A 12,848-nucleotide genomic window follows, 5' to 3' on the forward strand; every position below is an offset into this window, starting at 1 on the left:
GCTCCTCCGATCCCCATGATCGTCAATGAGGAGTGAGTTCGCGGCAAACTTAGCCGTTGTGCCAGGGCTTCCGAGACGAGAGAGACTTCGGATCCCTGGTCGACCAAGACGCGGACAGCTTGAGGCCTCCCCTTGTGATCGGCGATGGTCACACGTGCGGTGGCGAGGAGGATCGCCTTGCGGTCTGATTTTGGAAGCGCGGCGGAGAGTGAACTGACCTCGGCGGACGTTGATGACTGGTACGCATCATGCAGCAGAGTGTGGTGCCGAGATTGGCACAAGGCGCACGTCTTGATCGACTGACATTGCGCCATAAAATGAGTGCCGAGGCAGTTGAAGCACAATCGGTTGGCTTCTACGAAGGACTTCCTGTCGCTCGCGGACTTCGCCTTGAATTGTGAGCACTACATGAGTGAGTGCTCTCCCTTGCACACGACGCACTTAGAGGCGTCGGACGTGTGCCTTGCGAAGTGCGACTTCGCTGACCGTGCGGCATCTTCGGCCTTCGGGGCGGACCTTGGCTTGGCAGCATTCAAGGTGAGTGTCCTTTTAGCAATAAAGTTTAGCAGGGCGTCATGGTCCGGCGGATCGAAGGAATCGCACGTGGAGGATTCCCATTCGAGTCGAGTGCGCGGATCGAATAGCTCGACAACTAAATGGTTGAATAGGTCCATCCCGTGAGAGGCGATGGGCCTGTCGATGCTTTCCTGCGCGTTGACAGCGGTGGTGACGGCGTTGTAGATACGGTTCAACTCCTCGGCGGTTTCGGACTTCATCCTCGGCACGGCGGTGAACGCGGCGAAGTTGGAGCGAATAAGTTTTCGCTTATTTTCATAGTGTTTGCTTAGAAGTGTCCAAGCTCGCTCGTAATTATCTCCCGTGACTGATAACGGACGAATCAACTTTTCCGCAGGTCCTTGGAGGCAGGAGCGGAGATAGTGGAGCTTTTCCACTGCGGATATAGCTGAGTTGTCGCCGATTATTGACAGGAACAAGTCGCGGAATGCGGGCCAATCCTCGTACGCGCCCGAGAACGTCTGAAGTTTGATGCGCGGCAACGAGGTTCTTGGAGTCTGCTCCGGACCTGGCTCGCTTTTGGATGCGGTGGGCGCTTCGCCCTTGAGTTTTTCGGCATAGCCGGTTAGCGTGCTGCGTTGCGTCACGTATGTATTCTCCGCGACATCAATAAAATCAGATTTGGCATACTCACTCTCATGGTACCTTTCTTTCAGAGCCGCTTGAATGAGCTCGTGCTGAGCCTCGATTTTTCCCCACAGGTTATCGAGGATGGTGAGACGAGCTTGCATGGCGCCGAGGATGATGTTGATGACCCCCATCTTGCGGAGATTGTCCACGGAGCGAGACATTCGTCCGTGGATGTCGGTTTGAGCCTCCAACAAAGCCTTCAGATCGGCACTCATTGTAACTGATTTCTTGTCTTTACAGAAAACTGCACTACAGGACACTGCACGGCACTGTGGATGTCACCCACGAAACTGCGGATGAGGATGATAAATCCGGCTCGTAGGACCAAAAATGTTCGCGAGCGGAATCCGACAGTGCGACGATAGGAACGGAAGGTCTTTCAGCGAAAAAAGTGCGCCTCGTTCACACAAAAAAGGCTGACGTTTATTAGAGTCAAGAGTAAAACAAGTGTTTAGTGCAGCGATTGTGATTCGCGAAACAGCGGTGTAATAAAGTGAGCGCGGTTTTCGCGAGCGGTATCGCGAGCGGTGTAGCGAAACAAGAGCGTTTTCCGAATTCGTAGGCGGTCGTATAAAGCGGTTCGATTAGCGTATTGTCAAAACGAAGATAAAGCGGTTGTCCAGATGAATAAGCGGTCGTTATAAGCGGTTAATCAGCTGTTTTTCTAAAGCGAAGCGGTTTAGCAAAAGCGGTTTGGCGAAAAGTGCGATACTTCGCTCGTTTCTTGGTAATCGCGTCTTTTATTGAAGTGCCCCTTTGCGACGTGGGCCAATAAATTTTGTACTTTAGCGGTGACCTCAGGGTGCCGCGTACAATTGGCCGCCGATGAGGTCTGACGTAGACAATTATTCTTTAATTGTCATGCGCGCAACCTTTTTCTATCAGTTAATTGGCAATCAGCTGATCGTGACGTATGGGCGCGCATGCCCATACGCTACGCTGATTTTGTCGACGGTTGACAATGTTATTGCGAATGTTTATTACCAGCGTTTCTTGATCGATGAAAAAATGCGAGATAACGGAAACGGTCGCGTTTTTCTGAAGGATCGAAAGCTCGAGAAGATTCTTACGCCCGTTAAATTTGAATTCTCGAATTATAGAATATTATTTGAAATATTAAGAGAAATTTAATCCGGGATGATTTTTGAACACCCCGCCATTATTTTCGCTAAAGTACATCAGAACAGTCATTAGGAACGCTAAATTTCGCAAGTGTGTTACAATATGGAGGAACAAAATTTGCGAGAGTAATCTACTTTGGTGAATTCATTGGAAGATTATATTGTGTGGGAACAACGATGTGATACGTATATCGTTGGAAGAGCAAAGTCGAATCAAACGACCGCGATTATCGATCGGAAATCGACAATCGCTGATTGCTCGGATCGCGCGCCTCGAAGGGTTGAAAAATTCGGTACGTAGACGTTTCGTACACGCGGGTGCCGGATGTAGCGCGCGTCAAAATGGACTTGTGTGGCGCGAGATTGATACGGCGTTCGAGAGTCGCGTATCGACTAGTGCGGTGGTAAACTATAATCACATCGAACCTCGTCAATTTCTCGAGGACGCCAAAGACATTGTGATAGAACATGTGCAGGACGTTATAGAGAAACATTGTAATGTGAAAGTGAACACTATATTTAACAGTGAATTCGTAACCGGAGATAAACGTGCCAACAAAAGTATCAATACGAGAAACTATGAACTCTTTCGCACATCCGATTTACGCGAGTGGTACGAACGGTGCGTCATCGAGTCCACCCTGGCATCGCTGGAAGAGTTTCAGGAACGCGACAGCGGGTGGGTACTGTCGCGAATATTAAACTTGACTGTTAATGTAAATAAGTATAATCCTATGCGCGCGGGATGTCATATCAAATTGCCGCGGGAGATTATGATGAAAAGAGCGGTGATTAACGTGCAAAGACAATGCGTGTTTCGCGTGGGCAGTGGTCGCCGCCCTATACCCCGCCGAAAGGAATGCGGAACGGGAATCCTCGTATCCGCATTACGCGACAGTGCTGAATCTCCGGGATATTGAGTTTCCAGTGACTGTGAATCAGATTAAGAAATTTGAACTTGTTAACGACGTTTGGATCAATGTGTACAGCATTGAAAACGAAGGCATTGTTCCAATACGTCTTACGGAGCAAAAGCGGGATAAGCATGTCAACTTGCTATACGTGGAAGACGACAACAGCGTCGGACATTTTGCATGGATCAAGAATTTATCCCGGCTAGTGAGCTCGCAATTGAGCAAACACAAGAATCCAAAATATATCTGCGACCGGTAAGTTTAACTTATACAGTTTATATAATTATAAGTTATGCACTTTGTTATATAAATCTTAATTAAAATTTTTCTTTTACAGATGCTTACATTATTTTAATTCGGACGCCAAGTTGCAGTCGCATACGGTCGATTGCGGAAAGATGAACGATTGCGCTATCCGGTTACCGAATAATAAGGGCAAATGGTTATCGTTCAACAACGTTAATTGGAAGGAGCGGCGTCCATTCGTCGTGTACGCCGACCTGGAATGCGTTCTGGCCAAGACGGATGAAGAACAGCGAAATTTGTGCCAGCATCACCAAGTATTTAGCATAAGTTACTATGTACATTGTTCATACGACGAATCGTTATCGGCGTATCATTCGCGTCGCAGTACCAACTGTATAGCATGGTTCGCCGAAGACCTCAAAAATTTAGCAATTCGCGTTAAGAATATTTTAAAAACAAATGTCCCCATGGTAGATTTAACGTCCGAAGAGTGGGAGAAATTCCATAGCGCCACTCAATGTCATATATGTGAAAAATCATTCGCGGAAGACGATACACGCGTACGCGATCATTGCCATCTGACCGGACGGTACAGAGGTCCGGCCCATTCAAATTGTAATCTAAATTATAAGGAATCTTTTTGCATTCCCATAGTTTTTCATAATTTATCCAGTTACGATTCACATTTCATTATCGAGGAAATAGCCACAGCGTTCGAAGGGAAAATCGAGTTACTTCCGATAACAAAAGAGAAATATATTTCGTTTACCAAAAATGTTTGTATGGAAGAAGAATCAAAAACTCATGTAAAATTACGTTTCATCGATTCATTCAAATTTCTCGCATCGAGTCTCGACAAATTGGCATCATTTTTGGACAAAGACAAACTCAAAATTTTAAAATCAGAATTTCAAAATTTATCAACAGAAAATTTCAATTTGTTAACGCGAAAAGGTGTATTTCCGTACGAATACAGCGATTCCGTTGACAAGTTGCAAGATACGTGTTTACCACCGCGCGAATCATTTTACAGTTACTTGACCGGTGACACTGTATCCGAGAGCGATTACACGCACGCCGAGAACATCTGGACGCGATTCTCCATTCGGACGCTAGGCGAATATAGCGACTTGTACCTCAAAATCGATGTCTTGTTATTAGCCGATATTTTTGAAAACTTTCGAGATAAATGTATTGAAAGTTACGGACTCGACCCCGCGTATTACTATACTCTCCCCGGATACACGTGGGACGCCATGTTGAAACATACAAAAATTACGTTCGAGTTGCTTACTGACATCGACATGGTTATGTTCATCGAACGTGGTATACGCGGCGATCTGAGTCAATGTTTAGGTAGATACGCTCATGCTAATAACAAGTACATGGAGTCGTACAATCCATCGAAACCATCATCGTACTTGATGTAAATATACAGTATATAATGGTTTATGCGCTGTTGCGCGCGCACCCCGCTCTTCTTCTCGATCCTCTCTCTCTACAAGGGCCCGCTCTCAGTCTGCTCTTCGTGTGCGTCACAAAGAAAAGGCTCCTAGTTGACGGTCCTTTTTTTTCTTTGTGTTTGATTCTTTTATACAAGTTATTCTCGTGTGGCTAAGTGTCTATCAATACACAGCCTTGCAGAAAGAATATCTCGCTGATCTAAAAGAATAGATCCAACACGGAGACGAAGGAAATCCTACGGATCCTCGTCTATGCATTCGTCGTTCGTGAAATGACATACGGATTCTGCACTCGCATATAAGGAAGGCTTTAATAAGCTGTGTTCGTCCGAAGGTCAGGGTATCTCTCCTAGTAAAGCTTTCGGCTTCTAGACAGACCTTACGGACACATACTGGATCTCACTCTAAAGATAAGTACAAGCTCGAGATCTCTCAAAGTCTATAACGTCGTGGTTATCTCTCCCTCTCTCTCATGTCAATAGAAGATTGACCCTCATTGTGTAAAGGCATCTCTCTTTCTCTCATTCGAGTAAGGCTCATCTTATTGTGCTTGTGTTCGAGCCTACTTAAAGGAGTTTTGATTTCAATATTTCTCAATCGAGTAAGGCTCATCTTATTGTGCTTGTATTCGAGCCTACTTAATGGAGTTTTGATTTCAATATTTTTCAATTACGTTAAGTTAGATCCTACGGTCAAGATTTTCTCACTTTAGTAAGGCTTATCTCTTTGTTCGTGTTGATTTTTTATGACTTAATTTTATTTTTTGTAATCTGATCTCAAACATAATTATTTTGATATTAACCAATTATAATTTATAATTATTTTGTTATTAAATGAATTATTTAAGTAAGTTAAGATTTGAGTAATTTTATTTTGTTATATTTTATTATTATTAAGCTCATGAGTATCTCCTTTTCCTTTGCTCTCTTTTTTTTTATTTAACGCCTTCATTTCTGATAGTCATCTAACATTAATTTTGATCCTTCGAGCCAGATTCAGCAGGCGGTTGTCGAAATGAGGGTCAATCATATTGAAAGTCGGTTCGAGCAATAGCTCTCTCTCAGAACTCTCATTTTAAACTCAGTTGATAATCTCACGAAGGTTGGATACTCCAACATCACTCCTCAACGAGTACACGCTCGATTATCAGCTCTTAAGGAAAACTGGGAGAAGTTTTCTTTAATTCATGATGCCATTAATTTGGCAGTGACGAAACTCAGTAACGATGAAAGAGTGCAAATGCAATCTCATGCTTACTTCTCAGATAATCTTTTTGCAGCTACTCATGAATCCTATCTCGAGGCAGTCGAAAAAATGAATTCATTTCTCGACCATGACTCAGAATGTACAATCGATGATTCTGCGTCATCTCAAAATTCAAATATCCCCGTGTTCTTTCATCATGCTTGGTTACCACGCATTGACATTCCGAAATTTAATGGTTCTCCTTCTGACTGGCTTTCCTTCAAAGATTTATTCAGTTCTCTAATTTTAGCCAATCCGAGCTTAACGTCAGTAGAGAAGCTTCAGTATCTGAAAACGAGTCTAGTTGGATCCGCCTCACATTTGCTGAAGAATACAACTCTCACCGCGGATAACTTTCAAAAGGCGTGGGAAGCCTTGATATCATTCTATGAGAATAAGCGACTCTTAGTTAACTCTGCATTACATTCTTTATTAACACTCAAACGGATGATGAAGGAATCAGCCAGTGAAATGGAACATCTTTATACCAATATAATGCAGATTCATCGTACTCTTGAGACTTTAAAACGACCTATTCATCACTGGGATGATTTCTTTGTGTTCATTGCAGTACAACGATTAGATTCGGAATCTGTCAAAGCCTGGGAGCATCATTTAGGTTCATCAAAGGAGCCTCCTACGTGGAAACAATTTAGCGAGTTCTTAATAACCAGACTCCTATCTCTCCAAGCGTTTGAAAAATCACGAACTGGAAAATCTGGGACATCGTCAACGCCAAACACTTTCAAATCTCATTTCCAAGGAAAAGCGAGAGAGACTCATTCGAATAAGCCGAGCTCGTGTGTCTTATGCTCATCCAATCATTACATCACAAACTGTCCACAATACATCGCTAAAGCCGTTCCACAACGTGTTGAGATTATCAAAAAACTCAATCTGTGTTACAATTGCTTAGGACCTCATCGAGCATCGGGCTGCCGGATTACAAAACGTTGCCTGAAATGTGGGCACAAGCATCATACCACGATCCATAAGAAGGATAAATCGAATACCATAACTTCCTTAACTCCAGAGACTTCTCATTCAAACAAAATTACATCAGCAGACACTAACGTACTTCATGCATCATCTCAAGGAAAACAGGTAAAATCTGGAATTCTTCTCGCAACTGCACAAGTCCTAGTTACTTCCAATGGGGAACGTGTCAAGGCCCGAGCGCTAATTGATCAAGGCTCTGAAATATCTCTCGTATCGGAACGTCTTGTTCATATGCTACATCTTCCAAGGATTTATTCTTCTATCTCCTTATCCGGAGTTGGTTGTCAACAATCTAACAAGACCAAGGGCTCAACACACCTTACATTAAAGTGTCAACACGATCACTCTGAGTTTTCATTTTCAGCTCATATTCTGCCAAAGCTTACCACACCTCTTCCGTCAACTAACTTCGAGCAACTAACTTCCTGGCCACATCTTGATGGACTTAAGCTGGCTGATAACAATTATAAAACGCCATGACCTATTGACATAATATTAGGGGCCGATGTTTATCATCAAATCATCGAGGATGGATTAATAAAGGGAGACGCGCAATCACCAATCGCGCAGCTCACAAAGTTTGGATGGATTATATCAGGACCCGTTGGTATTCAGCCTTCCTCTACATCAGGGCAACCATATCATATTTCCGTCGATAGAGAGCTTCATGATCTATTACAGCGATTCTGGCAATTCGAAGAAATCTCAACTTCAACATCATCTTTATCAATTAACGAACAAGAATGTGAACGTCATTTTGAAACATCTCACTCACACGATCCATCAGGAAGATATGTAGTTCAACTTCCTTTTAGGCAATCAAAGAAAAATTTAGGAGACTCTCGCTCTAGGACACTACGGATCATTAACAGTTTAATTAAAAGGTTCACGAATGAACCAGAGTATTCAACAGCTTACTACGAATTCCTACAAGAGTATGAAACTTGGTCATATGACACGAGTTCCAGATTCACAACCAGAGCCCGAAGTTGCTTATTATCTACCTCATCACGGAGTATTTCGAGAGAACAGTTCGACTACAAAACTTAGAGTTGTCTTTAACGGATCAAGTCGAACCACTACCGGAATCTCTTTAAATGATCTTCTTCACATTGGTGCCAAATTGCAAACTGATGTCTTCGAAGTACTCGTCTGGTTCAGACAATTTCGATACGTTTTTTCTTGTGACATAGAAAAGATGTACTGACAGATCAAGGTTCATCCCGATGATTGGGACTTTCAGCGCATTTTACTAGGACTGTGAATTAATTTTGAGGGATTTTTTTGTAAATTCAAGGCTTTATTGTGAAAAATTATGTACATTATTATTTTTCAAAGTATTGTCCATCGCTAGCCACTACTTTTTCCCATCTTTCTGGCAGCATACGGATTCCGCGTCGAAAGAACAACTCATCTTTTGATGCTATCCACCAATCGATCCAATTTTTCGTATCTTCGTAAGATTGGAAGCGCTGCTTAGCCAGGCCGTGTTCCATGGATCGGAACAAGTAGTAATCCGATGGAGCAATATCTGGTGAATATGGCGGGTGGGGTAAAACATCCCATTTCAGCGTTTCTAAGTATTTTTTAACTTCACAAGCAATATGTGGTCGAGCGTTGTCATGTTGAAAAATTACTTTATCGTGCCTTTGCTCGAATTGCGGCCGTTTTTCCTTCAATGCACGGCTCAAAACCATCAATTGTGTTCGGTAGCGTTCACCAGTGATGGTTTCATTTGGTTGAAGCAGCTCATAGTACACAACACCAAGCTGGTCCCACCAAATACAAAGCATGAGCTTCGAACCATGAATATTCGGCCTTGCCGTCGATGTTGATGCATGACCAGGCAAATCCCACGATTTTCTACGCTTAGGATTATCGTAGCGTATCCATTTTTCATCGCCAGTGATGATACGATGCAAAAAACCCTTTCTTTTTTGCCGTTGAAGCAATTGTTCACACGTGAAAAATCTCCGTTCAACATCTCTCGGCTTCAATTCGTATGGCACCCAATTTCCTTGCTTTTGAATCATACCGAGTGCATTTAAACGTTTGGAAACTGTTGTGCGATCAACATTCAACGATTCAGCAAGTTCATCTTGCGTTTGACATGAATCTTGGTCGAGTAACGCTTCCAATTCCTCATCTTCGAACTTTTTCGGTTGACCAGGGCGTTCTTTGTCAACTGTATCGAAATCACCACTTCTAAAACGTCGAAACCAATACTCACACGTTTTTATCGATGGAGTATGTTCACCGTAAGTTTCCAACAGCACTCGATGACTTTCAGCAGCACTTTTCTTTGAATTAAACAGGAAAAGTAAAACTTCCCGCAAATGGTGTTTTGTTGGCTCGTAATTCGACATCTTCAGAGCTGAGGAAAAATATGTTGTTTACACTTCAGCAAAATAACACGTAATAAAAAGTAAAGCCTAATGACAGATCTTTGACATGAATATAGTTACAGAAGTGTCCGATGCGATATAGCATAAGTTGCGCCATCTATTGTAAATCGCTGAAAATTAATTCACAGTCCTAGTATGAATTGATCAAAATCAGGAAATTTCTATGTACCAACTCTCAACCGTAACTTATGGACTAGCTTGTGCTCCCTTTCTAGCACGCTCGCACAACTAGTCGAAGACGAAGGCGCAAAATACCCCTTAGTTATTCCCTTTCTCACTAAGGGAAGATATGTCGATGACATTTTTGAAGGAGCGGATTCTATCAAACAGACACAAGAGATCATATTTCACTTAGTTTCCTTGTGCAAGGCGGGCGGATTTCCGCTCCAAAAGTGGACAAGCAACGATCGAGACACTCTCGATTTTATCTCTCTCGAAAGACATGACAATCCCACACCCGTTCACTTCAACGAAGCTACGATTGTTCATATACTCGGACTTTGCTGGAACTCACTCACAGATTCCTTCCAGTTTTCCTCTACCTTCGTTCCGCCAACAATCATCACGAAACGCTGTATACTTTCCACCATAGCCAAAATCTTTGATCCGCTTGGTTTACTGGCTTCTGTCATTATAACGGCGAAAATATTCATTCAGGAGCTTTGGTCCATGAAGCTTGGATGGGATGATCCTTTACCTTTACATCAACGAGAGGGTGGACTCATTTCATAGAAACCCTTAAGGACCCAACATCTTAAAGATATAACGACATTAACATTTCCACGATGGATCGATTTCAAGTCCGGACAAGATATCGAAATTCACGGATTTTGTGATGCTTCACAACTCGCTATCTGTGCTACTGTTTACATTCGAATATCAACACAAGAGGAAAACTTCAAAACACACTTGCTTTGCGCTAAGACGAAGGTCGCACCTCTAAAGAAAATGACCATTCCTCCCCTTGAACACACTGGAGCGGTCATACTAACTAAATTAGTTTCTCGTGTGCTACAAATCTTAGAATTAAGTCAAGTACCTGTGTGGATGTGGACTGATTCTGCCATCGTACATATTTGGATCAATAATCACCCTTCTCGCTGGAAGGATTTCGTCCATAATCGGGTCTGCTACATCCATGAAGGTCTTCCTCAAGCAATCTGGAGTATTATTCCGGGTATAGAAAACCTCGCGGATTGTGGTACTCGCGGTATGACACCTTCTCAACTTCTCCAGCACACCATCTGGTGGTCTGGACCTCATTAGCTATCACAAGATTCTTCCACATGGCCAAAAGACCCAACGTCTGTAACCTTCTCTAAAAATCTTGAAGAAAGGTCTGTTCAAATACTCACCGCAAACTACGAAGCTAGCAACCTCTGAGATTTAATCAATCGATATTCTAATCTCATCCGATTATTACGGATAACTGTATTATGCATGCGCGCTACAGCTCGCTTTAAAAAATTTACTACAGCTTCGTTGACTAATTCGATTTCTACACAAGAATTGGAAAAGGCTAAATTCTATTGGATCTGAATGATTCAATGATGGGCCTTCCATCAAGAACTGAAAATTCTCTCCGATAAGCAACCACTACCACGCTCAAACTCACTTCTACGTCTCACACCATTTTTAGACTCACAAGGGCTACTAAGAGTCGGGGGTTGTCTTCAGGCGGCACCGTTATCCTCATCGTTCAAACATCCATTAATTCTTCCCCGAAACTCCGCTCTAATATCACTTATTATTTCAGATTCTCATGCGCGAACATTCCACGGAGGCACACAACTCACACTTTCATTTATACGAAACAATTATTGGATTGTTGGAGGCCGAGCACCTGTGCGATCGTTCATTCTAAAATGCGCAAAATGTGCTCGATACAGACAAAAAAGAGCTCAGCAGATTATGGGACAACTGCCTCCAGAACGAGTGACACCGTCACGCCCTTTTTTAAATTCCGGCGTAGACTATGCTGGACCTTTTATCTTAAAAAATTGGAAGGGGAGAAACTCCAGAATTTACAAGGGATATATTGCATTATTTGTATGCCTCTCGACATCCGCAATTCATATAGAACTAGTAGGTATACAAGGCCGGTTCTAACCCAGGTCCTCTCAAGGGGGGTGAGGCGCGAGGGGATCTCAGCGGCGCGGGGGAATGACGTCACGCAGGATGAAGGGGGTTTTCGGTGGCGCGGGGGAATGACGTCACGCGGGACGGAGGGGATTTCGTAGGCGCGGGGGCTGCGAGGCGGGGCGGGGGCGCTTGTGTTGGATGTTTCTTATCGCAAATATAAACAATCATAAACCGATGTCTGGTTGATAAACAGCGATATTTGAAGAGCATTGGGTCTTAAGGCTGACTAACGCGTCGGGACATGTTTTCGCAAACAAAATAGCGTTGTGCTCTTGCGGTACACCCCCTCTCCCCACAATATAAGTAATTCTAGATTTTTTTTTTCGAATTAAACAATATAAGCGATATTCCTTTGAAGAGGATTGAGTGGATGGAAACGCGTGCGAAGAAATTACGTCATGATTTAGACTTAAAACTCTTTATTTATGTTTTATATATATTTTTCTTACGTACTATGGACTAAAAACTAAAGCTGCCAGCTCGCAATCGACGAGCTGATGCTTGTTGAAAGCATCACTCGCGCGTATTACATATGATACTCCTTTCGGATTTATTACAGTGGCTGCGATATTGGAGAAATGTGTGACATCAACTGTTTGGATAATTTTATCCAATCGATCAAAAGTTACATCTATGCATTGATCGAGATCGAACATACGATGTAATGTCGATTCGACCATCATCAAGCATACGTTTGAAGATTCGAGACTTATGAGTTTGACGTCGTTAATCGTACGAACTCTCACTGTTAGCGGTCCAACGCTTATGAAATTGTAGTCATCTTTAGAGTCGTTCCGAAGGAAATTGCTACGTTGCTCGTAGAGTCCCTTCCACGTTTCGAGAGATAATATCAGTTCCTTTCCTCGATGATCTCCTATGACAATCTCCACATAACTCGGTGGACCCACGTTGATACCAATTTCGAGGAATTTGAATTCCGTAGCTGTCAATGCGTATCGTCTACCTAATATACGAACCGCACGACGTTCCAACGAAATGCTATAGAAAAATTAAAATTAAAATAAAAATAATAGTAATAATACAATTTGTAAAAAATATAAAAAAATAGAAAGAAGTTAAATGAAACTTACTCGTCACATTTGTTCT

The 12,848-nt window shown here is 42.8% G+C and overlaps 1 protein-coding gene across 1 annotated transcript; it reads left to right on the top strand.

Moving 5' to 3' along the window:
* The first annotated feature begins 3,639 nt into the window (after positions 1-3,639).
* LOC145976266 (uncharacterized) lies at positions 3,640-7,674 on the top strand. The gene is made up of 2 exons (XM_083107335.1): positions 3,640-3,801; positions 6,052-7,674. Exons 1-2 carry the CDS (start codon positions 3,640-3,642, stop codon positions 7,672-7,674), a joined length of 1,785 nt encoding a protein of 594 aa, XP_082963461.1.
* Positions 7,675-12,848: the final 5,174 nt, after the last annotated feature.

Source organism: Camponotus vicinus, unplaced genomic scaffold (genome assembly GCF_025532165.1).
Source record: "Camponotus vicinus isolate PSW18456_S1 unplaced genomic scaffold, iyCamVici1.0 SCAF_8, whole genome shotgun sequence".
NCBI classification, from domain to species: domain Eukaryota; kingdom Metazoa; phylum Arthropoda; class Insecta; order Hymenoptera; family Formicidae; genus Camponotus; species Camponotus vicinus.

Coding starts and splice junctions, on each gene's coding strand:
- LOC145976266 (XM_083107335.1), top strand. CDS start 3,640: ATGAACGATTGCGCTATCCGGTTACCGAATAATAAGGGCAAATGGTTA. Junction 3,802..6,051: donor ATTTGTGCCAGCATCACCAA/GTATTTAGCATA, acceptor AATCTCACGAAG/GTTGGATACTCCAACATCAC.